This window comes from Leptodactylus fuscus, chromosome 1 (genome assembly GCF_031893055.1).
Source record: "Leptodactylus fuscus isolate aLepFus1 chromosome 1, aLepFus1.hap2, whole genome shotgun sequence".
Lineage (NCBI taxonomy): Eukaryota > Metazoa > Chordata > Amphibia > Anura > Leptodactylidae > Leptodactylus > Leptodactylus fuscus.
In genome coordinates, this window is record NC_134265.1 from 126,919,492 (window position 1) to 126,943,329 (window position 23,838).

Sequence of the window (23,838 nt, forward strand, 5' to 3'; positions counted from 1 at the left end):
ATGCACCTGGGTCTACCGTCCCTTTTGTTGCAAGCCGGCTGGGTGTATAAGCCAGCAGGATATTGAGCGGCCGTGTGACCTATGCCCTTCCCCTCAAGGGGGGATTCCCATTCATTGGTGGCCCGGGGAGGGGGGCGGGGTCACCCACAGGATTATCCAGGGCAGCGCTGGGCAGGGAAATTCCTTTGAATCCCTGCCAGCGCTGACAAAGCAACTCTCCCTGCTGACCCCTTTTTGTCTGCCTTCCAACCACATGCTATGCTATGGAGCCTGCACAGGACTATCAACGGCTGTTAGATCAGCTGCTACTTAAAATAAGTCAGAAAGGAACAGCATGGCTTGAGTCCCTGCTCCAGGAGAGCGGGGGATTCAGCCCAGACCCCCTCCCTCCCTCAGCAGACAGTGGAGCACATGGCCCGTCCAGCAAGGACAGCCAGGTCACCAGCTCGTCTATCCCCAAGCCCTCCAGCTAAAGCCCCCAAAAATAGAGCAACCCGGGCCCGTAAAGGGAGGGTGGTTAGACGGAAACAATGCCAGCCATCTGACCCTGCCTCAATAAGGGCACAGGCCAGAAAGGCCAGGCGGACCAAGGGCCTGGTAGGCCCTGGGGTCAGCACATGGCAGCCAGCAGGAAGCCAGATGCAAATAGCTTTACCCCCTCCTAGCCAGCCCCAATGTAGTCCACCCTCCACACAGTTATATTTACCCCCACACCCCCAGGTCCAGTATGATAGGAACCCAAGGGAGGCGACTATTTTGGGGTTCAATAGCCAACGGCCCCCTGGAAAACTCAGTGCTGATTGGCACAGGCCACGGTGGTGGGGAGTTATTGTTGGGCAATAATGCCCCAATAATTCCCCATGCACCTAGACGATCCAGAAGGACCACTAGGTCCTGCAACTCCCAGCGCCAGGCTGAAACAGCTATTAGGTCCAGCACCCCAACACATAACAGTAGGAGCCCCCACCGCAGTCGGCATAGATCCTTCAGAGGATCATCTGCTGGGAGTCCCTTAAGTCAGCTTAGCATGAGGTCCCAAATGCAAGGCGGCAGGCGTCATCATGGTTATAGCAGGGAGAGGTCAGCATCACACTCCTCTGGCACATCTTCAAGGGATTCAGACGTGGAAGGAAGGCCACATGGCCAGGTGGAATCCAAAAATCGGAGTATGGAGCCCACAGCCACCCAGGAACCGTTGGCAAATGGATCAATGCTTGGTGGGATCCAAAAATCGGAGTATGGAGCCCGCAGCCACTCAGGAACCGTTGGCAACAGGATCAATGCTGCTGCAGCCACCCGCAGACAATGCACATCCGACCATCATTCCGACCGGTGAGTTGGCTTGTTCACAAGCATGGTCTGCACAGACCTCAACTGGCGGGGATGTCTGGATATGCTTAAGGCTATACTAGCTAAGCTGGAGGGGGGGCACCGCTTACAACTAGTGAGGCTACACAGCACCAGAATAATGTCTTTGTGATACAGATGGTGAAGGCAATCCTAGATAAGCTGGAAAACTGCATCCCCCCCTCCTAAGTCTGCAACGGGTGTGGCTGCGCAGCTGCCAGAAAGTTGGTTATGGAATAATACATTTTTCTGTGGAGTGGCACCACCGGGCACGCACAGGCCAGAGGATGTGCGGGGAAAAATTATAAAAGAGGAATTCTTGGACATATGGTCGCTGATATCTCAGGACCAACCTTACAGTGGATAAAGAGCGGGCATACAGGAGAGGAGAGGGCAAAAAACCCAGGGTGGCAAAGACTTTTAACAATTGGATCCAGGCCTTTAGCACAATGTCATGTATACTTGGCCAGGCTAAGCCGGAGAAGCCACCTGGGCTGTTTGTGTATCAGAATATCATTCTCTCAGCATATAATGTGTATGGTGGTTCAACATGGTGGAGGAGGACGAGGAATTCCGGCGGCGCTTAGCTCTGCGCCTAGAGGTAGGATGGGCCTCTAAAGCTACTGATGTATGGCTTCAAATAATGATGAACCCCAAGCTGGCAAGGATAATGTTTTTTGCCTCTAAATGGCAAAAAAAAAACAAAACACATAGATGATAGTTTATGTTGTTCAGAGGCCCTTGTAATATACTTTGTAATTGGCATGGCAGAATTTGCTAAGTCACCGATAGTAGCAAGTTTACAAAGTTGTAATACAGTTTGCTAGTTCCCTGCGGTGCCACATGTTTCTGCTATTGTGTAGCTCTCCCCCCCCCCAGTTAACATCTGTGTTCAGATTGAGTTAATGTTTATTTGTGGATTATAAAGCCTTAAACAACAGAGCCTACATGATAGCATTACAAGATTGTACCAAGCAGGCGGTGGGAGCATTAATAAATAAAATATAGCATGGCAGTGTAAGGCTGCGTGTGTCAGACATTATGGCTGTGCAGAGAATAAGACATTATGGCTGTGCAGAGAATAAGTTGTTAGCCCTAGAATAGTCCCCCTTACGAGGGCCCGCTCTACTGAAAATATACTGTATACAGTATATAAAGATAACATAGGGCCCGAGGTTGGGTCCAGCCATACACAGGCTGGTGGATTAACATCATTTCTCTAAGTTATGCCTTTTTGCTGCGGGCGAAGAGGCAAGATGACGCCATTTGCTACAGGAGATGAGGCGTGACATCATGCCTTTTCGCTCAGGACAATGGTAAAGCGGTGAAGGGGGCGCCCTCAGGAAGCACCAGGCGAGGCTTAACCACACGCTGGGGATGGAGGACAATTGGTAAGAGAGGGCGTCTCCCGGTGATCGGTGGAGTCAAAGATTGCTCCCCTGCAGTGGGTGACATTGGTGTGTTCCTGCCATAGCCGGATGGATGGCTGCAAAGGAAACCAGAGATGGTGCAAAAATTCAGAGACAATGTGAAAAATGTAATGCCCAGATGACGATGGAAGAGGTTCAGTGGCAATGTATGTGGGGAAGGAAAGCTCCCCGTCAATGGTGATACCGGGTGTTCCTGCCAGTGGTGGCAATGTGTTCCTCCCCGGTCTCAGAGCACAGCGCTATTGGCACTGCTTGTACAGAAGGACGGTCCTGACAGACTGTCAGAAACGCCCTTCTGACTGTAAAGCGCTACGGTACTGGGACCGATATCGCTTTACCCAGGGCACAGATCGGGAAAGCCGATAGTGCGCTGAATTCAGCACACTGTCAGCTTTCCAGCAGTATATAGAACTGCCTGTGCCCAATCTGATGAAAGGTCCTCTTTAAAAAGTAATCAGTTATGTACAAGACTCAAATGGCTAATAATTAACTTCAGTCCTCAACATTATGGCTTTGCGGATTTTCCAGTTAAACTTGTTCATATTGCACCTTGGGCCACTGCTTTACATCACTAACCAATGTAGTGGCTTAAATTAGATTTAAGTGTGAAAACACATTACATATCATCAACCGAAGTTCAGACCAATAGCTTACTCGTGGTCTAGGACGCCATTTGCTAGTGGACCCTGGAATTGCTGAAGATGCAGGATACTCTCAAAATTGTCCACACGCTGGTCAGAATTTTCCATGTGAGCTGGCAAGTGACAGTTCAGGAAACACACCATATGTCCAAACAGGGATAACCGAATGCTGACACCCCCTTTGTTACCCTAAAAATGAAAAGAAAATGAGGCAGCAAAAATTAGGTGAACAGCCAGATACGCTAAACAAGCATAGAAAAGCATAAGAGTAAGGTGGCATGTACAACACCATATTTGGGATCTGTGTAATTCACATCCACAAGAGAGTGGTAATGCTCCTGTGAGAAGTTATGTAAATTTTTGTTTTTTAATACGATGGTGAAAAAAAAATCACAACATGCTAAATAAAGTGTTAGATTATATCCTACTGCTCCATTCTAGAGGGGAATACAATAAAGTACACAATACAAAGTTCTCAATACAGCTCTATATTGAATTCTATAATGTACATCTGTCTGTCTAACTGCTTACAGTAGTATACTAACCCAGTAACCCCCTAAGCCAGTCCTTGTGCAGTCAGTCTGTACATCGCGAAGATAGGGGAGGTGGAAATACTTTGCAAACACCAATAAAAGACAACCCTGCATCCGTACAGAGCTGACCTATAACAAAAAAAAAGCCAATGAGAGCCTTCCAAACATGTTTGAAAAAGAAAGCAAAGCATATTGTTAAATATAAGGGGTAAGCCTTGAGAAAAAGACAAAGGGCCAGATTTGTTACTGCGGTTACAACTAGACTAGAATAAACCAACATGCTACGCGTTTTGTAAGATGTTAGAGCATATTGGTGCACCTCCTCGAAGATAAAGTTTTCTAAACAAGTGGGTGTGGCTCAAATGAAAAGGGGCATCGTTTTGCATAAGACAAAATGTAGCAAAATTTGGTGTAAAGTTATGGCTAAAAGTAAGAGAGGGAATAAGCTTAGACCAGACAGTCTAATATTGCACCAAGTTTATCATTCATTTTCAGCCACTGTGATAAAGCTGGGGCACTTTTTTTCAATTCAAAAGTTTTTATTGTTTTTCAAAAGTATAAAGAGGAAGAACATGCATGTAACAAATGTAATTAATACAAACAATGCGATTCGGAAGTTGCCAATGGAATAAAAAAAAAGAATGGGATCGAAGGTCATTACGGAAAAAGTAGACAACATCTCGAACAGAATAAAGAAGGAGAAGAGGGAGAAGAGGAGGGAAGAACAGAAAAGAACAGAAGGAGCGAGGAGAAGAAGGAAGAGAAAAAAAGGGGCGTGAGAATGGATGGAAAAATGAAGGTAACAATCCCATCAGGAAACTCTGGGTATAGACCCAGAGGGCCTTATGAGCCTGACCCCCACCAATAGGGACGGTACATCATCAGGTGATGCCAGGCAGACATTTACTAGGAAAATCTGGGCCACTTTTAAAATGCCTGCCCAAAGGTACCTTCATTCTACCGTTATCTCAACCCATTACTGTCAACCGTTGTAGCAATAGCAACTGGTATCAACAGTAGTAGAGTAATGGACACTTGATAGAGCCCACTACATCTGCATCTGTTCCCACTGACTATAGTGTGAACCTACTGTCTTACTATAGGAAAATGTGGGCACAGACTTGCTATATATACTGCTCTGCTACAATCTGACACCTTCTCTACTTTGTGAACACATCTTCTACAATCAGGCACGTTAAAAAATCTATAGAAATCCAGTTAAAGCAGGAAGTTCGTACATTCTGCCAATGCCTATAACAGCTAAATGCCAATGAGTATTATCAGTCATTAAGCGGTTACTCAGGAACTGTGACAAACTAGAGAAGTTCATGCTTTCCAAGAAATTCTGATCATGATGCACTCCACTGAATCTAATATAGTCATCGTGAATATAGACATAGACACCATCTCTCCGTGTTGGGGACAGACTGAAGCATATTCATTAAACTAAATCTGCAAAGGAAACAGCTCACATTTAGGAGCATGGGAGATTTGTGCTAAAAGTTGCAGGATTTTCCAACGCTTTCTAAACTTGTGGGTGTGGAAAGGACAAATCCTTGGTGACTCAATACATTAAAGATTACTTACGATACTTTTCTGGTATAACTATTGACTACTCTAGCTGCTTGCTGGTTTGGGTTCTAGTTTCTGGCGCACATTCTGAGATGTGCAAGAAATATTAAAGGAATTGTCTAAGACAATATCCTATCCTATCCTACTAATCCTATCCTATCCTATCCTATCCTATCCTACTCCTACTAATATTATAAATGTGAAAGCGTGTATGTTTGTTCATCAATCACACAAAAACGGCTGAACAGATTTGAATGAAATTCGGCACACAGATAGATTGTAACCTTGATTAACACATAGGCTACTTTTTATCCCAGTAAATGACATGGCTTCTTGACTGTTATGAATTTTTGTTCACATACTATATTACACTGCTCTTATCTCACCTTCTGAGAAAGCCAGGGCTGTTAAGTGTGTATATACATTTGCATATTATCTGATCTGCTCCAGTGCAGACAATGTGACATGGGCAAACACCTTTATTCCAAATTGGCAGTTTGCCAATTTTCAACATGCCTGGAAAAAGAGAATCTAATTTGTCGCAAACAACGACAACTATAAAAGGAAGCCAGAAGTCAACAGAGTTCTCCTCAAGCACAGCTGAGGAGGATCATCGACGCCAACAACACACTCATTATATGGCATCCCAGCGAGCTGCTGAGATTCCAGAACAATCACGGGAACAGCGCGAGGAACGAGTTCAACAGCAGACCATCTTGATAGCTGCAGAAATGCTGGAGCAGGCGGATCATCAACACCAACAACATGCTCATTATATGACCTTCCAGCGAGGTGCTGAGATGCCCGAACAATCACGGGCACAGCGCGAGGAACGAGTTCAACAGCAGACCAGCTTGACAGCTGTAGAAACGCTGGAGCATGTGGATCATCAACGCCAACAACACGCTCATTATATGGTGTTCCAGCGAGTTGCTGAGATGCCGGAACAATCACAAGCACGGTGTGAGGAACAAGGTCAGCAGCAGGACAGCTTGCAAGCTGACAAAAATGCTGGAGCAGGCAAACCATCGACGGCAGCAATTTAATAAAAGTCAACAGAGTTCTCCTCAAGCACAGCTGAGGAGGATCACCAAAGTCAACAACATGCAGACGAAGTCGCAGGCAGAAGCTAGTTATATATATATGCAAGTGTTCATTTTCCACCATATATTGTATGCACTAGCCTTCTTCTTTGAGAAGACCACTCCTTTTCCTAGAAGATCATTTTTTAATCCAAGTTTTGGAGGGTTGTCTCAAAAAGATTTCACTGTACATGAAAATACAGACAGTGAATTACATGCATTCCTTCTCCAGATCTTACCAGCACATAGCTAAAGGGGCTCAAGACATCCATGAACACTTCACTCCACTGATCTGAAAACAGAGCATCCTTTAGACGTTTATTGATCATGGAATTGACCTCCTGTAACCTGTAGACATATAGTATAAGCAAGCTGATAATTGAAAATAATAAAAGGTGTCCACAGATATTACATTTCAACATTATAACATTAAAAGGTTATGTGAAAATTATATTTTCTTACCCAATAACAAACATATCAGTCTTGCCATCGCCAGCATTAAGGCAAAGAAGACCAGTAAGGTCTGAAGGTGGCACAGAACAGCCAACATTCCATGTTATGATATATACCCTGCACATGGATAAAAAAAAATACGAAGATGTAATGTAAAATATATATATTTTTAAAATGATATAATTCTCATGTTTTATTATATGTCTTTTACATGTAATAATGCGTTTAATATGATTCCAAACTAAAAGTTGCATTTCAGATCACAAACCTATGCACAGAATTAAGAAAGAGTATATTCTTTATAGTAGTTATCAATGCAGTGTGAACAAATGAGTACATTTTATTGCCATCTACTTTGGTATCCTGAGGTATTCTGCTTTGTTTTTCAGAAATTACCTAAAATCCTCTCCGGCTTTGTTTTGCTCGGCACCAGTGAAAGATGATTTGTCTACTTCAACTTCAGATGGCTGATTAGAATCAGATTTTACAGAAGGTTCCTGAGATCTAATGGGACGTGGAGAAGCCTGGGATCTGCTAGGTTGTGGTGATCCTCTTGGGCTGGGAATTGGAGATCGATGAGGTGAGGATGGAGCAGGAGGGAGTGGCCTATATTGCTGAGTTGGAGACAAAAGGCCTGGACAAGATCCCTCAGGTTGTGATCTGCAAGACTCATCTTTAGGACTGAACTGAGAACCCACAGGATGAAGTCTCAAGGATCCTTCTGGTTGAGAACGATCAGGAGCAGAAGATCCCACTGGTGCTAATGGACGAATAGATAGTTGTCCCACAGGAAGTGGAGTTTGGGAACTACTGGAACCTTCAGGCTGAGACCTACCAGATCCCGCTGGGCTAAGTCGAGGGGAGGTCAAAGAAACAGGCCTTGGGGACATCTCTGGAGATGGTGGAGCAACAAACACGCGTTGAGTATCCATCTTTGAGGTGCAAGCATAAAACATACAATAAATCATAAATGTTAAATAACTGCAAAAAGAACAAGACAGATGAATAAGCAAGAAGCACATCTGGCAAATGCAATTTTTTTGTTCACATCTTGCTTGAGGGAAACCTGTCACGTTGAAGTACAGTGCAATCTGCAAGCCACATATTATAGAGAAGAAGGAACTAAGCAGATTGATTCCCGTGTAACATCCTACTCAGTGCTTGACAGCTTTCAAGCTTTTTTTGTTAATATTTGCAAAGTAGCTCTAAACATGCAGAAATCATCTGAAACGTAGATACACGTAGATACAAATTATGTAGTAAATGAATGCAAACAAATATCTTTATCAGAAACTGTCCTTGCAGTATATCACAGGGTAGGGAGAGAGGATCTTCTCCGAAATATATGGGGTGGGTATCTTTCACATTCTAAAACCATTTCAGCATGCTTCTCCTTACCTAATATTATTACATTAGCAAAAACTGCCCGTAGCAACCTGAAATAACCCAGGGTCTGTAGAAAGACTTGCCTGTGCAGACTCACACTGACTGCACATATATAATTCATGAATAAGCAATGGAAGGAGCTTGTGACTTGGAAGTTTAGTATAAGTGTTGTACTACTGTTCTATTATTTTAGAGCATGGGGTAGGAAACTTTTTTGTACGTGTGCTGATTTAAATAAAAAAAAAAATGAAATAAAGGAAACAATTGGATTCATTACAGGACAGACAAGAATGGAACCCATTGACTATAATGGGGTCTGTCAGGTGTTCTTTGTTTGCTTTTTAACTAAAACTATGCTACGGCAAAGCGGATAAAACAAAACTTTTACTAAATATAATAATAAAAGATACCAATATAAACCACATAAAATTCTATCCAAAAGTCACCAGAAACCCAAGTGCCGTAATGCACATAAAGGTCCAGCACATACAGTAGGCACTTTTGGTAGTCAGATACAACATACAGTAAGTAATATAGAAAGCAAATACCTTCATATATCATCTATATTCAAATTAATGCTTGTTCGCATATGGATCATACTGTGAATAGTAATAATTGGTTTGATCTCACCATCACAAGATAAACAGGGTCATCTTCATGGTATACAGCAGCAGGACCACTAGTCATCCATCACATTATAGGGAACATTGGCCATATACTAGCCCTCACATCCAATACTGACACGTCCCTGTGTCCCACAAAGCTCCTGCCCTTACAAGGGCAGTCCACGGCTGACCCCTATAGACAACTACTATTTGACCTTACCCTATGCGTTTCATCACCGATATGCAGTAATTCATCAGGGGATTTGGCAAAAGAGAAAGCCTATACTATCCTATATAAGTTATATTCAAAGGATCTACATGAGACTACTCAAAACAGCAGTCCAAAATGATGACTGTGGCCCAATATGACATGGTCCTCCCCCCCATCAAATTATGGATGGGATTAGTGTCTGTTGGAACTGGAGTCTGACAGGAGGATAGCTGATCAGCAGTTATTATGCACAGAGTTTCAAGGAGCTCTGACACGCGTGCAAAAGTGGATGTTGATGACCCCTGGTTTAGAGAGTCAGCTTTGTTTTTCAGTACAACTCCTATGATAGTCCACCTTAGGTTGTAGTGTTAGCTGTAGCAGATTTGCGTGCAATCTACAGTGAAATTTGTTGTAAGTAGGTATGAGATGTCAAGACCAGACCTGACAATGAAGACTCAGCACTAGTAAAAATAATGTTTTTGTCATATTTATTTATTTATGGTATTAGCCATAGGATGTTCCCTAAATGCCTATTAGTTTCAGGTCCCACCAATGAAACCTATACCTAGCTTTAGATCTGCAGATCCCACCCCCTGACTTGTGTCACAGCCACAGTGAAGGGAAAGATTGTCACTCTCCTTTCACTTCTATGTGATTTTGGAGAACAACAGACAGCACACACCACTTCTCCATACACTGCAGTAGCTGCACCACTTTAAATGGGGAAGGGGAGAGAGGGGGTCTGAGAGATCCCAATTCTGCAGATAAGTAGGCGTGACTCACATTTGTCATATATTTATGGAATATCCTGTCGATATGCCAAAGATGTTCATGCTGAGAATGCCTATTTAAGCACTATGGGTTCCTTTGCAGTTTTCCCTGCATAGCAGCACTCCCTTTCCACCTGCTGCGCAGGGAACCACAACACAGCCAATTCACTTGGCAGAAGATTTGGTACAGTTCCCTGCACAATGAGTAGTCAGAATGTAAAATACAAAAGGGATGTCAGTTCTTCATTCTTTATATCCGAATTTTACAAGCTATAATACTACGCTATGTCCAAGTGAACATAGTAATACCCCTTTAAAGTTTACTGATATAAACCAGAAAACAATTACAAGGGCAACAGCAATATGTTACTGTAAATATAGTTATAGTGAGGATATGTACCTCAGCAATACCCGTGGGACAAATATTTTGGATACACTATTCAGTATATTTTCCTGTACTTTAACACGGCTCAGTAAGGGGGCGTTCACACTACCTACATGTCGGGTTTTGCTGTCCGCTTGAAAAATCGGACATCTTTGTGAACGGACACTTAAGGACAGACATGGACAATAAAAGAATGCATCCGATGTGCCATTAAGTCAATGCAAAATGTAACGGACACAGCTAATGTCCGATGCTAATGTCCTGGGTTAGGGCGGGTTCACACCAGCACCCGATCTCCACTTTGTGGGTTTCCGTCTTCTGCCGACAGGAGACGGATACCCATCATTCCGTGAGCGCGTGTGAGCGTCTTCTGGTCTCCGCGGCAAAACAGTTTTTTTTAACTGGACACAAAGTCCTGCATGGTTTGGTATAAATCCCAGTTTTAATCGGTATGCAAATGAGTTCTCTGGCAGCACTGGGGCAGGCCCCAGTGCTCAAACAGAGAACTCTCCAGCGCCGCCTCCAACTTCTTCAGGAACGGCCTCTTCACGCGTCTTCTTCTGGCACGGGCGGTCAAACTTCTAGTCTTCGGGCCTAAGGCAGAGCCAACTGCGCATGCCCACAGGCCACAAGAAAATGCTCGCTTACTTACTGTGTAAGTGGCCATTTTTCTTGTGGCCGCGGGCATGCGCTGTCGACTTTGCCCGAGGCCTAGAAGTTTGACCACTCGCACCCGAAGAAGACGCGTTAAGAGGCCATTCATGAAGAAGATGGAGGTGGCACTGGAGAATCCCTTTAATCCTGTAGACAGCCTCATGTCTATGTCTCTTCTTCTTTCCTTCTGCCCATTTTAAATTGAGACTGCTTCAGTGTGGACAGAATGAAGAAATAAATACAGGAGAAATACTTAAAGACACAGGCACTTTTCTTTAGTGAAATCTATAGTAAGTTTGTTCCATGAACTATTGATTCATGAAAAATAAAAAGTTTACTTCCGCTTTAAGCTAAGTATTCGTCATACATTTGGGAGCTCCTACTCTTCCGAAGTCTATGTTCCTAGGTGGCTTTAGCATATGCTTCTATGTTCTAGGTAGACAATTAAAATTCTGAACAGAGAATTCAAGATTATAAAATGGAGGCTGGCAGTCTATCTAAATTTCCCCATGGTGGGACTATTAAAGGATTATCTTATCTTATCTCAAAGAAATGGCTCATTCAGAGAAATACACTGCAGCTATCATGAATTTGGAGAAATGAATGCTGGCTACCTATACATCCTACTACAGTGATGGCGAACCTTTTTGAGACCGAGTGCCTAAACTGCAACCCAAAACCAAATAAATTATCACGGAGTGCCAACACGACAATTTAACCTTAAAACTCTGTGGGTCCACAATTGCGGACCCACAAATTACAGTCATGTGACTGGGGCTTTACAGATCTTGTACTGAAAGGTAAAGGTCTCTGCATTCTGTACTTTTAAACAATTAATTTTCACTATTTACATCGCACAGGATCTGTTTTATAGTTTACCGTGCAATGTTATTACATCCTGTACTAATTTCACGTCTGCTATAAAACAAATACTGTGTGATATACATAGTGAGGGGACCCCACACAGTACAATCTGCCCCTCAGTGGCCCCCCACACAGTACAATCTGCCCCTCAGTGGCCCCCCACACAGTACAATCTGGCCCACAGTGGCCCCCACACAGGATTATACCTGTATACTCCACAGTAGCCCCCTCCCACACAGCATGAACTGGTCCACAGTAGCCCCCTCCCACACAGCATGAACTGGTCCACAGTAGCCCCCTCCCACACAACATGAACTGGTCCACAGTAGCCCCCTCCCACACAACATGAACTGGTCCACAGTAGCCCCCTCCCACACAACATGAACTGGTCCACAGTAGCCCCCTCCCACACAACATGAACTGGTCCACAGTAGCCCCCTCCCACACAGCATGAACTGGTCCACAGTAGCCCCCTCCCACACAACATGAACTGGTCCACAGTAGCCCCCTCCCACACAACATGAACTGGTCCACAGTAGCCCCCTCCCACACAACATGAAATGGTCCACAATAGCCCCTTCCCACACAACATGAAATGGTCCACAGTAGCCCCCTCCCACAGAGCATGAAAGATCCACAGTAGCCCCCTCCTACACAACATGAAATGTTCCACAGTAGCCCCCTCCCACACAACATGAAATGGTCCACAGTAGCCCCCTCCCACACAACATGAAATGGTCCACAGTAGCCCCCTCCCACACAGCATGAAATGGTCCAGAGTAGCCCCCTCCCACACAACATGAACTGGTCCACAGTAGCCCCCTCCCACACAACATGAAATGGTCCACAATAGCCCCCTCCCACACAACATGAACTGGTCCACAGTAGCCCCCTCCCACAGAGCATGAAAGATCCACAGTAGCAGCATAAAATGGTCCACAGTAGCCCCCTACCCGCACAGCATGAAAGTCTACAGTAGCCCCCTCCCACACAACATGAAAGGTCCACAGTAGCCCCCTCCCATACAGCATAAAATGGTCCACAGTAGCCCCCTACCCACACAGCATGAAAGTCTACAGTAGCCCCCTCCCACACAACATGAAAGGTCCACAGTAGCCCCCTCCCATACAGCATAAAATGGTCCACAGTAGCCCCCTACCCACACAGCATGAAAGTCTACAGTAGCCCCCTCCTACACAACATGAAATGTCTACCGTTGCCCCCCTCCCCTGACAGTGCAAACAAACACAATATAGTTACCTGAAGAGCTGCCGGGTGTTCTCTCTTCTGTTCACTGCGCGCGCTGATGACTTACGTCATCACGCCCGCGCTTGTTCAGAGGTCACACTCTGTAGTCAGTGTAGGCCGCGTAGTACGCGTGGCCTACACTGAGCTACACTGACAGCTTTCAGCTGGATGCGCATTTGCACAACCAGCTGAAGGCAGCGATCGCTCACTAACGGGGAATCCTGCATTGGATTCGCCGTTAGTGAGCGATCAGGGCGACAGCACGCGTGCCAGCAGAGGGGGCTCTGCGTGCCCTCTCTGGCACGCGTGCCATAGGTTCGCCATCACTGTCCTACTAATATTATAAATGTGAAAGTTTGTGTGTTTGGATGTTTGTGAGTTTGGATGTTTGTTCCTCAATCACGCTAAAACGCCTGGACGGATTTGCATGCAATTTTCCACAAACATAGTTTTCCCTTAGGATTGAGTCACGGGCTACTTTTGGTGCCCCTAAACAACATGGCTTCCTAGCAGGAGACTCACAAAAGCAGGACTCCTAGCCCCAGCTATAGACTCACACACACTGCCTGGCATTTCCTGCCTCAACCTGCCTGCACACTCCTTACTGTCACCTCAGGAGTCGCCCTCACGCTACTCACTCACATTTACATATAGCTTTCCACTATATAACAGATCACATTCTCTGTATCACTACATACACAATACAACACATCACATTGTCTGTATCACGACATACACAATACAACACATCACATTGTCTGTATCACGACATACACAATACAACACATCACATTGTCTGTATCACGACATACACAATACAACACATCACATTGTAATTACATGTATCTCCTATCACTGCTATATACAGTACCTGATACATATATACTCCTGTACACAGGCTGTATATACTATATAATTACATGTATCTCCTATCACTGCTATATACAGAGCCTGATACATATATACTCCTGTACACAGGCTGCATATACTATATAATTACATGTATTACCTATCACTGCTATATACAGTACCTGATACATATATACTCCTGTACACAGGCTGTATATACTATATAATTACATGTATCTCCTATCACTGCTATATACAGTGCCTGATACATATATACCCCTGTACACAGGCTGCATATACTATATAATTACATGTATCTCCTATCACTGCTATATACAGAGCCTGATACATATATACCCCTGTACACAGGCTGTATATACTATATAATTACATGTATCTCCTATCACTGCTATATACAGTGCCTGATACATATATACCCCTGTACACAGGCTGTATATACTATATAATTACCGTACATGTATCTCCTATCACTGCTATATACAGTGCCTGATACATATATACTCCTGTACACAGGCTGTATATACTATATAATTACATCTATCTCCTATTACTGCTATATACAGTGCCTGATACATATATACTCCTGTACACAGGCTGTATATACTATATAATTACATGTATCTCCTATCACTGCTATATACAGTGCTGATACATATACAGTCCTATGAAAAAGTTTGAGCACCCCTATTAATCTTAATCATTTTTAGTTCTAAATATTTTGGTATTTGCAACAGCCATTTCAGTTTGATATATCTAATAACTGATGGACACAGTAATATTTCAGGATTGAAATGAGGTTTATTGTACTAACAGAAAATGCGCAATATGCATTAAACCAAAATTTGACCGGTGCAAAAGTATGGGCACCTCAACAGAAAAGTGACATTAATATTTAGTACATCCTCCTTTTGCAAAGATAACAGCCTCTAGTCGCTTCCTGTAGCTTTTAATCAGTTCCTGGATCCTGGATAAAGGTATTTTGGACAAACAATTCAAGTTCAGTTAAGTTAGATGGTCGCCGAGCATGGACAGCCCGCTTCAAATCATCCCACAGATGTTCAATGATATTCAGGTCTGGGGACTGGGATGGCCATTCCAGAACATTGTAATTGTTCCTCTGCATGAATGCCTGAGGATTTGGAGCGGTGTTTTGGATCATTGTCTTGCTGAAATATCCATCCCCGGCGTAACTTCAACTTCGTCACTGATTCTTGAACATTATTCTCAAGAATCTGCTGATACTGAGTGGAATCCATGCGACCCTCAACTTTAACAAGATTCCCGATGCCGGCATTGGCCACACAGCCCCAAAGCATGATGGAACCTCCACCAAATTTTACAGTGGGTAGCATGTGTTTTTCTTGGAATGCTGTTTCTTTTTGGACGCCATGCATAACGCCTTTTTTTATAACCAAACAACTCAATTTTTGTTTCCAAAATGAAGCTGCCTTGTCCAAATGTGCTTTTTCATACCTCAGGCAACTCTATTTGTGGCGTACGTGCAGAAACGGCTTCTTTCTCATCACTCTCCCATACAGCTTCTATTTGTGCAAAGTGCGCTGTATAGTTGACCGATGCACAGTGATACCATCTGCAGCAAGATGATGCTGCAGCTCTTTGGAGGTGGTCTGTGGATTGTCCTTGACTGTTCTCACCATTCTTCTTCTCTGCCTTTCTGATATTTTTCTTGGCCTGCCACTTCTGGGCTTAACAAGAACTGTCCCTGTGGTCTTCCATTTCCTTACTATGTTCCTCACAGTGGAAACTGACAGGTTAAATCTCTGAGACAACGTTTTGTATCCTTCACCTGAACAATAATGTTGAACAATCTTTGTTTTCAGATCATTTGAGAGCAGGCTGTCCATGTTCGGCGACCATCAAACTTAACTGAACTTGAATTGTTTTGTAGAAAGAAATGGTCCAAAATACCTTCATCCAGGATCCAGGAACTGATTAAAAGCTACAGGAAGCGACTAGAGGCTGTTATCTTTGTAAAAGGAGGATGTACTAAATATTAATGTCACTTTTCTGTTGAGGTGCCCATATTTTTGCACCGGTCAAATTTTGGTTTAATGCATATTGCGCATTTTCTGTTAGTACAATAAACCTCATTTCAATCCTGAAATATTACTGTGTCCATCAGTTATTAGATATATCAAACTGAAATGGCTGTTGCAAACACCAAAATATTTAGAACTAAAAATGATTAAGATTAATAGGGGTGCCCAAACTTTTTCATAGGACTGTATACTCCTGTACACAGGCTGTATATACTATATAATTACATGTATTACCTATCACTGCTATATACAGTACCTGATACATATATACTCCTGTACACAGGCTGTATAACACATCACATTGTCTGTATCACAACATACACAATATAACACATCAAATCACATTTGCTAGCCCACCAAACTTTTTAAAGCACTTTTACAGTTTCACACGTCTGTGTCCGCCCAATACTCAAATCACCGCAGACGAAGTCGCGGGTAAAAGCTAGTATGTATATAAACATTGACATGAACCTGCAGACCAGCTGAATGTACATATAAATCCCAAGGAAAAGCAAGAATTGACTACTTGCCAACACTGCATATCTCAAGGGAAAACAAGGAGTCAGCAAGTAATATCAATCAGCTTTCTCCAGAGAGATGATGCCCAGCTCTACACATAAAGCACATTGAATCATTGATGCCGAAAACAGCAGATTAATGTATATGGACAACTAGCTTTTGACTTCTTCAATAACATTATTTATTACTATTATTACTAATCAATAAAATATTATAAGGTGGTCATCAGAAATGCTATTAGTTACATATCTACAGGTCCAAGTTATCACCCAGCTTTCCCTAGATTCCTGAATGAGAGAAGGTGACAAGTCCTGTGAAAACTGCAGGAACAGCTGTATTACCCAGCTTTCCAAGAAACAGATAGGGAAAATAGATGGACTTACATTTACTAAGGATTTTAGGTTTTGTTCAGCACTTTCATTTTTCTCATTCTGCTCCTTTACAAAAGCAGAACAATGAAAATGTGCGTATATGTGTCATATGATGGCCACCAACAGTGCTACGTGGACCCTACTTGACTATAATGCAATCTCTTGCGTTTCCGTCACAATGTGTGTCATTTACAAAGTAAAATCTAGCATGTGGGCCTATTAACCAGCATTTTTTAATGGAATATGATGCAGCTTCCACAGCAATGTGAACACAGCCTTATGGCCAGCAAGACATAGTAAAACTATATTATCTGTGGCTCCCATGTCCCCTGACACCACAGGGTGCATATATGTAACAGCTGTGTATTACGACTCCCCTTATCTGAGTCACATTCACCCTCTACAAATAGTATTGTATCTAAAAATAAACTTTCAGCTTTCTGGGTATTCCGCTGACTGGTATGAGCCTGTTATACCAAACCAGGGAGAGGACAAGGTGAAAGGGAAGTGCAATAGCAGAGGATTATAGAGCACAGCAGCAGCAGAGGGGTCACATAGAAGCCAGAGAGGACACCACTAGGACTAAATAGTAGGACTCATGTACAGAAGGGATCATTCAGTCAGTGAGGACACCACTAGGACTAAATAGTAGGACTCATGTACAGAAGGGATCATTCAGTCAGTGAGGACACCACTAGGACTAAATAGTAGGACTCAGGTACAGAAGGGGTCATTCTCTAGGGTCACATAGAAGCCAGAGAGGACACCACTAGGACTAAATAGTAGGACTCATGTACAGAAGGGATCATTCAGTCAGTGAGGACACCACTAGGACTAAATAGTAGGACTCATGTACAGAAGGGATCATTCAGTCAGAGAGGACACCACTAGGACTAAATAGTAGGACTTATGTACAGAAGGGATCATTCAGTCAGAGAGGACACCACTAGGACTAAATAGTAGGACTCATGTACAGAAGGGATCATTCAGTCAGAGAGGACACCACTAGGACTAAATAGTAGGACTCATGTACAGAAGGGATCATTCAGTCAGTGAGGACACCACTAGGACTAAATAGTAGGACTCATGTACAGAAGGGATCATTCAGTCAGAGAGGACACCACTAGGACTAAATAGTAGGACTCATGTACAGAAGGGATCATTCAGTCAGAGAGGACACCACTAGGACTAAATAGTAGGAATCATGTACAGAAGGGATCATTCAGTCAGAGAGGACACCACTAGGACTAAATAGTAGGACTCATGTACAGAAGGGATCATTCAGTCAGAGAGGACACCACTAGGACTAAATAGTAGGACTCATGTACAGAAGGGATCATTCAGTCAGAGAGGACACCACTAGGACTAAATAGTAGGACTCATGTACAGAAGGGATCATTCAGTCAGTGAGGACACCACTAGGACTAAATAGTAGGACTCATGTACAGAAGGGATCATTCAGTCAGAGAGGACACCACTAGGACTAAATAGTAGGACTCATGTACAGAAGGGATCATTCAGTCAGAGAGGACACCACTAGGACTAAATAGTAGGACTCATGTACAGAAGGGATCATTCAGTCAGTGAGGACACCACTAGGACTAAATAGTAGGACTCAGGTACAGAAGGGGTCATTCTCTAGGGTCACACAGAAGCCAGAGAGGAAACCACTAGGACTAAATAGTAGGACTCATGTACAGAAGGGATCATTCAGTCAGAGAGGACACCACTAGGACTAAATAGTAGGACTCATGTACAGAAGGGATCATTCAGTCAGTGAGGACACCACTAGGACTAAATAGTAGGACTCAGGTACAGAAGGGGTCATTCTCTAGGGTCACACAGAAGCCAGAGAGGAAACCACTAGGACTAAATAGTAGGACTCATGTACAGAAGGGATCATTCAGTCAGAGAGGACACCACTAGGACTAAATAGTAGGACTCATGTACAGAAGGGATCATTCAGTCAGTGAGGACACCACTAGGACTAAATAGTAGGACTCAGGTACAGAAGGGGTCATTCTCTAGGGTCACACAGAAGCCAGAGAGGAAACCACTAGGACTAAATAGTAGGACTCATGTACAGAAGGGATCATTCAGTCAGAGAGGACACCACTAGGACTAAATAGTAGGACTCATGTACAGAAGGGATCATTCAGTCAGTGAGGACACCACTAGGACTAAATAGTAGGACTCAGGTACAGAAGGGGTCATTCTCTAGGGTCACACAGAAGCCAGAGAGGAAACCACTAGGACTAAATAGTAGGACTCATGTACAGAAGGGATCATTCAGTCAGAGAGGACACCACTAGGACTAAATAGTAGGACTCATGTACAGAAGGGATCATTCAGTCAGTGAGGACACCACTAGGACTAAATAGTAGGACTCAGGTACAGAAGGGGTCATTCTCTAGGGTCACACAGAAGCCAGAGAGGAAACCACTAGGACTAAATAGTAGGACTCATGTACAGAAGGGATCATTCAGTCAGAGAGGACACCACTAGGACTAAATAGTAGGACTCATGTACAGAAGGGATCATTCAGTCAGTGAGGACACCACTAGGACTAAATAGTAGGACTCATGTACAGAAGGGATCATTCAGTCAGAGAGGACACCACTAGGACTAAATAGTAGGACTCATGTACAGAAGGGATCATTCAGTCAGAGAGGACACCACTAGGACTAAATAGTAGGAATCATGTACAGAAGGGATCATTCAGTCAGAGAGGACACCACTAGGACTAAATAGTAGGACTCATGTACAGAAGGGATCATTCAGTCAGTGAGGACACCACTAGGACTAAATAGTAGGACTCAGGTACAGAAGGGGTCATTCTCTAGGGTCACACAGAAGCCAGAGAGGAAACCACTAGGACTAAATAGTAGGACTCATGTACAGAAGGGATCATTCAGTCAGAGAGGACACCACTAGGACTAAATAGTAGGACTCATGTACAGAAGGGATCATTCAGTCAGTGAGGACACCACTAGGACTAAATAGTAGGACTCAGGTACAGAAGGGGTCATTCTCTAGGGTCACACAGAAGCCAGAGAGGAAACCACTAGGACTAAATAGTAGGACTCATGTACAGAAGGGATCATTCAGTCAGAGAGGACACCACTAGGACTAAATAGTAGGACTCATGTACAGAAGGGATCATTCAGTCAGTGAGGACACCACTAGGACTAAATAGTAGGACTCAGGTACAGAAGGGGTCATTCTCTAGGGTCACACAGAAGCCAGAGAGGAAACCACTAGGACTAAATAGTAGGACTCATGTACAGAAGGGATCATTCAGTCAGAGAGGACACCACTAGGACTAAATAGTAGGACTCATGTACAGAAGGGATCATTCAGTCAGTGAGGACACCACTAGGACTAAATAGTAGGACTCAGGTACAGAAGGGGTCATTCTCTAGGGTCACACAGAAGCCAGAGAGGAAACCACTAGGACTAAATAGTAGGACTCATGTACAGAAGGGATCATTCAGTCAGAGAGGACACCACTAGGACTAAATAGTAGGACTCATGTACAGAAGGGATCATTCAGTCAGTGAGGACACCACTAGGACTAAATAGTAGGACTCAGGTACAGAAGGGGTCATTCTCTAGGGTCACACAGAAGCCAGAGAGGAAACCACTAGGACTAAATAGTAGGACTCATGTACAGAAGGGATCATTCAGTCAGAGAGGACACCACTAGGACTAAATAGTAGGACTCATGTACAGAAGGGATCATTCAGTCAGTGAGGACACCACTAGGACTAAATAGTAGGACTCATGTACAGAAGGGATGATTGTGTAGGGTCACAGAGGGGCTGTCAGCACAAGGTCAGTGTATGCAGCAGACCTGGAGATATATATGGGCTGAATAGCATGGTACCCGCCACCCCGCCTGTCCATTCCATGGTGACTTTTAATGGCTTCACATCTGGCTGGACATGAGCAGGGGACTGAACCGCGTCCATGGATGTGCAGCAGTTACATTGCGGCCATGCCCCCCCCTCTCCTCCCTAATTCCCTGCACGGTATTGGCATGTTACCTGCGAGCCTGCATCCTGTGCCCTGTGTGTCCTCCTGCGGTCCCTATGCTCTGCCATAGCTGCTCAGCAGATGCTCTCCTCCTCCTCCTCCTCCTCCTCTGCTGGCAGCCCCTCACTAGCAGGTGACGTCAGAGTATCAACCTGCAAGAGCACTTTAAAGGGACAGGCGGATGGTTGTCATGGCAGAAAGCGCCACCCGACCTCTCAATGTGAACAGACCAGGACCATGTTCTTCCTAGTCAGACTTCTGAATTATTAGCAGGAGCCGCCCGGCTATACAGATATAATCCCCCTCAGGGATGTAAGGGGTTAAGCAGGAGCGGCTGCCTGGAGTAGTTACCTAGCCGGTAGGTGCCCGTCATGCAGCACAGGAGCCGGGGTGGAGACTGGCAGTAATACAGGAACAGGAACATGGCATATGCACGGCTTCTACATGAACTTTCACCTCATGTACACACTGGAAAGACGAATGCCCGACATGCACAATTTATTCCCCCACTTGCTAGTGGCCATTGTGGACGGCTCTATAGCCACTGCGAGCTGTCCATGGGCAGAGGCTTGTAATACAGGTGCCATACCTGCCCACGTCTTGTATGGGCACCTGAGAGGTTGTGCTAAGCTGCAGAGTAAGTGCCCTGTGGAGGGTAAGCACAAGAATGGGCGCCCCGTGCCCCTCCTTCCATAGCTATGAAGCAGTCAGGTGCTGCCACCGCATTCATCTCTATCGGACTGCTGAGGGTAGACAAGTATAATACCCGGCTTCTCTTTATAGATAAATGGCGCAGCACTGCGCCTGCCAGGGGCAAACCGTCTGTATCACCAGACCAGGGGGGCTAGGGGGCAACATGAAAGAGTTCTCTAGTAGCCGCCACTAGGGGGAGCTCTCTGCATAGAAGTGTTTGCAACACCTGTAAACTTCTATAGCAGCTGTATAAACTCCTATGTAGTGGCTCCCCCTAGTGGTGGCTCCAAGCTGCCAAAGCTTATTCAGTGAATTACTTAGGGGATATTTATCAGTGCATTTAGACTAGTTTTTTGGCTTAAATATATATATATAAAAAATTATGTTATTTAGTTGAGGTTCTTTATGAATTTGGTATGAGGCCAAATAAATTATGTATGAATACTGTTGCCTACTTTACAGCTCCCACAGATCAGTAACCTAACCTGATGCTTGGCACAAACATGTCTTAGGCCCCATTCACACAGGGAGCGGAAGGGTGGATTTTGGCACAGAAAGTGACACAGGGATCCGCGTCGCTCTTGGGCCAAAATCCACCTGCCACGACTGTCGCGGCTTCCAACAGTCACAACTTTTCCCTCCGGAGTCGGCTCAAATGAATGGGCCGACTCCAGAGATTGCTGCTGCGAAGCGGACGCCACAGCTCAACGAGACGCGCAATCCGCCTGAAAAAAGGGCAGCTCGCTTCTTTTTTCCGCTAGCAGCAACATGCCACTAGCGGAAAAAAGATTGCGAGCGATCTCCATAGACCACCATTGTGAGGGTGCGGATTATGACGTGGATTCTGCGCCATAATCTGCCCCCTCTGTGCCCATGTGAACAGGCCCTTAGGCTCCAAAGGCACAAATGGATGGCTCTCTGTTTACATAGATATGATATTTAATAAAAAGTTATATATATATATATATATATATATTTGTTTCTGTCCAGTTTTTTAAAGGACAAAAAAAGTGGTATACCATACACAGAAATGGATCCATTTATTAAGCTACAGTGTTTATGTAAATGGATGGCCAACCGTTTGCATCAAAACAGATGTGCAAAAATTATGATCTGAATAGCGCCGTAGACAGCTGTTGGTAAGATGTGGACAATCTATAGCAGCCATGCTAAGGCAATGTACAAAAAAAAAAAAAAAAAACTAACGAGATTTTTTGGATTCCTCTTAGACTACATTCACACACAGCAGTTTATGGTAACTTATTTCTCATGATGTTTTTTATTGCCGTCATAGCATTTTTTAATTGTTCAAAATCACTGTTAGATGTACTGTGTTTTCTTTACAACATGCAGCATGTTCTGCTACAGCTCTTGTATGATAATTTTCCTGAGAAATGACCAAAATGTTACAATAAAAAAAACTTGTTAAAAAAAACAACTAAGGTAAACACTTAAATGAACAACTCACAACAGATCCCACCGTTTCATTATTTATTCAACAAAATGGAGAAGCCATGTGTGAATAACCCATGAATCAATAGATGTAGATTCGCCATTAGCAGCAATAACTTGAGGTAATGGTTTTCTCCATGACCATCAGTCCCTCACATCGGTCAGGAGGAATTCTTTACAATGTTGCTTTACTTCACTGAGGCTTGTGGGTATTTGTTTATGCACAGCTCTCTTAAGACTGTGGATTGGATGCCTAAGCCTAAGGGAACATTCACACAATGTTACGCTCCACTCATTCTGAACGTAAAATTTGTTCAGAATGAGCGCGTAACAAGCAGCTCCCATTGATTTGAATGGGTGCCAGCATACGCGCGCTACCCATTGAAATCAATGGGAGGCTTTTTTTTCCCTATTGCTTTCAATGTGATATGCGTGTATCACGTTGAAAGCAATAGGGGGGAAAAAGCCTCCCATTGATTTCAATGGGTAGCGCGCGTACGCTGGCACCCATTCAAATCAATGGGAGCTGCTTGTTACGCGCTCATTCTGAACAAATTTTACGTTCAGAATGAGTGGAGCATAACATCGTGTGAATGCTCCCTAATACTTATACCTTCTGTGTAATCCACTCCTGGCTTTGCATAAAATTAAAAAAAA

The 23,838-nt window shown here is 44.0% G+C and overlaps 1 protein-coding gene across 2 annotated transcripts in view; it reads right to left on the reverse strand.

Moving 5' to 3' along the window:
* The window catches only part of INPP5J (inositol polyphosphate-5-phosphatase J), a 44,039-nt gene extending 22,782 nt beyond the window's left edge, over positions 1 to 21,257 (reverse strand). The window contains exons 1-6 of one of the 2 annotated variants that reach the window (XM_075276628.1): positions 21,048 to 21,257; positions 7,455 to 7,990; positions 7,068 to 7,175; positions 6,845 to 6,953; positions 3,964 to 4,080; positions 3,432 to 3,607 (exon numbers count right to left, since the gene is read on the reverse strand). In XM_075276628.1, coding sequence (XP_075132729.1) covers positions 3,432 to 3,607; positions 3,964 to 4,080; positions 6,845 to 6,953; positions 7,068 to 7,175; positions 7,455 to 7,990; positions 21,048 to 21,104 — 1,103 coding nt within the window. In that variant the 5' untranslated portion in view covers positions 21,105 to 21,257. The remainder of the gene's footprint in view (positions 1 to 3,431; positions 3,608 to 3,963; positions 4,081 to 6,844; positions 6,954 to 7,067; positions 7,176 to 7,454; positions 7,991 to 21,047) is intronic. The other variant, XM_075276629.1, reaches the window with a different exon arrangement.
* Between the last annotated feature and the right edge of the window lie 2,581 nt (positions 21,258 to 23,838).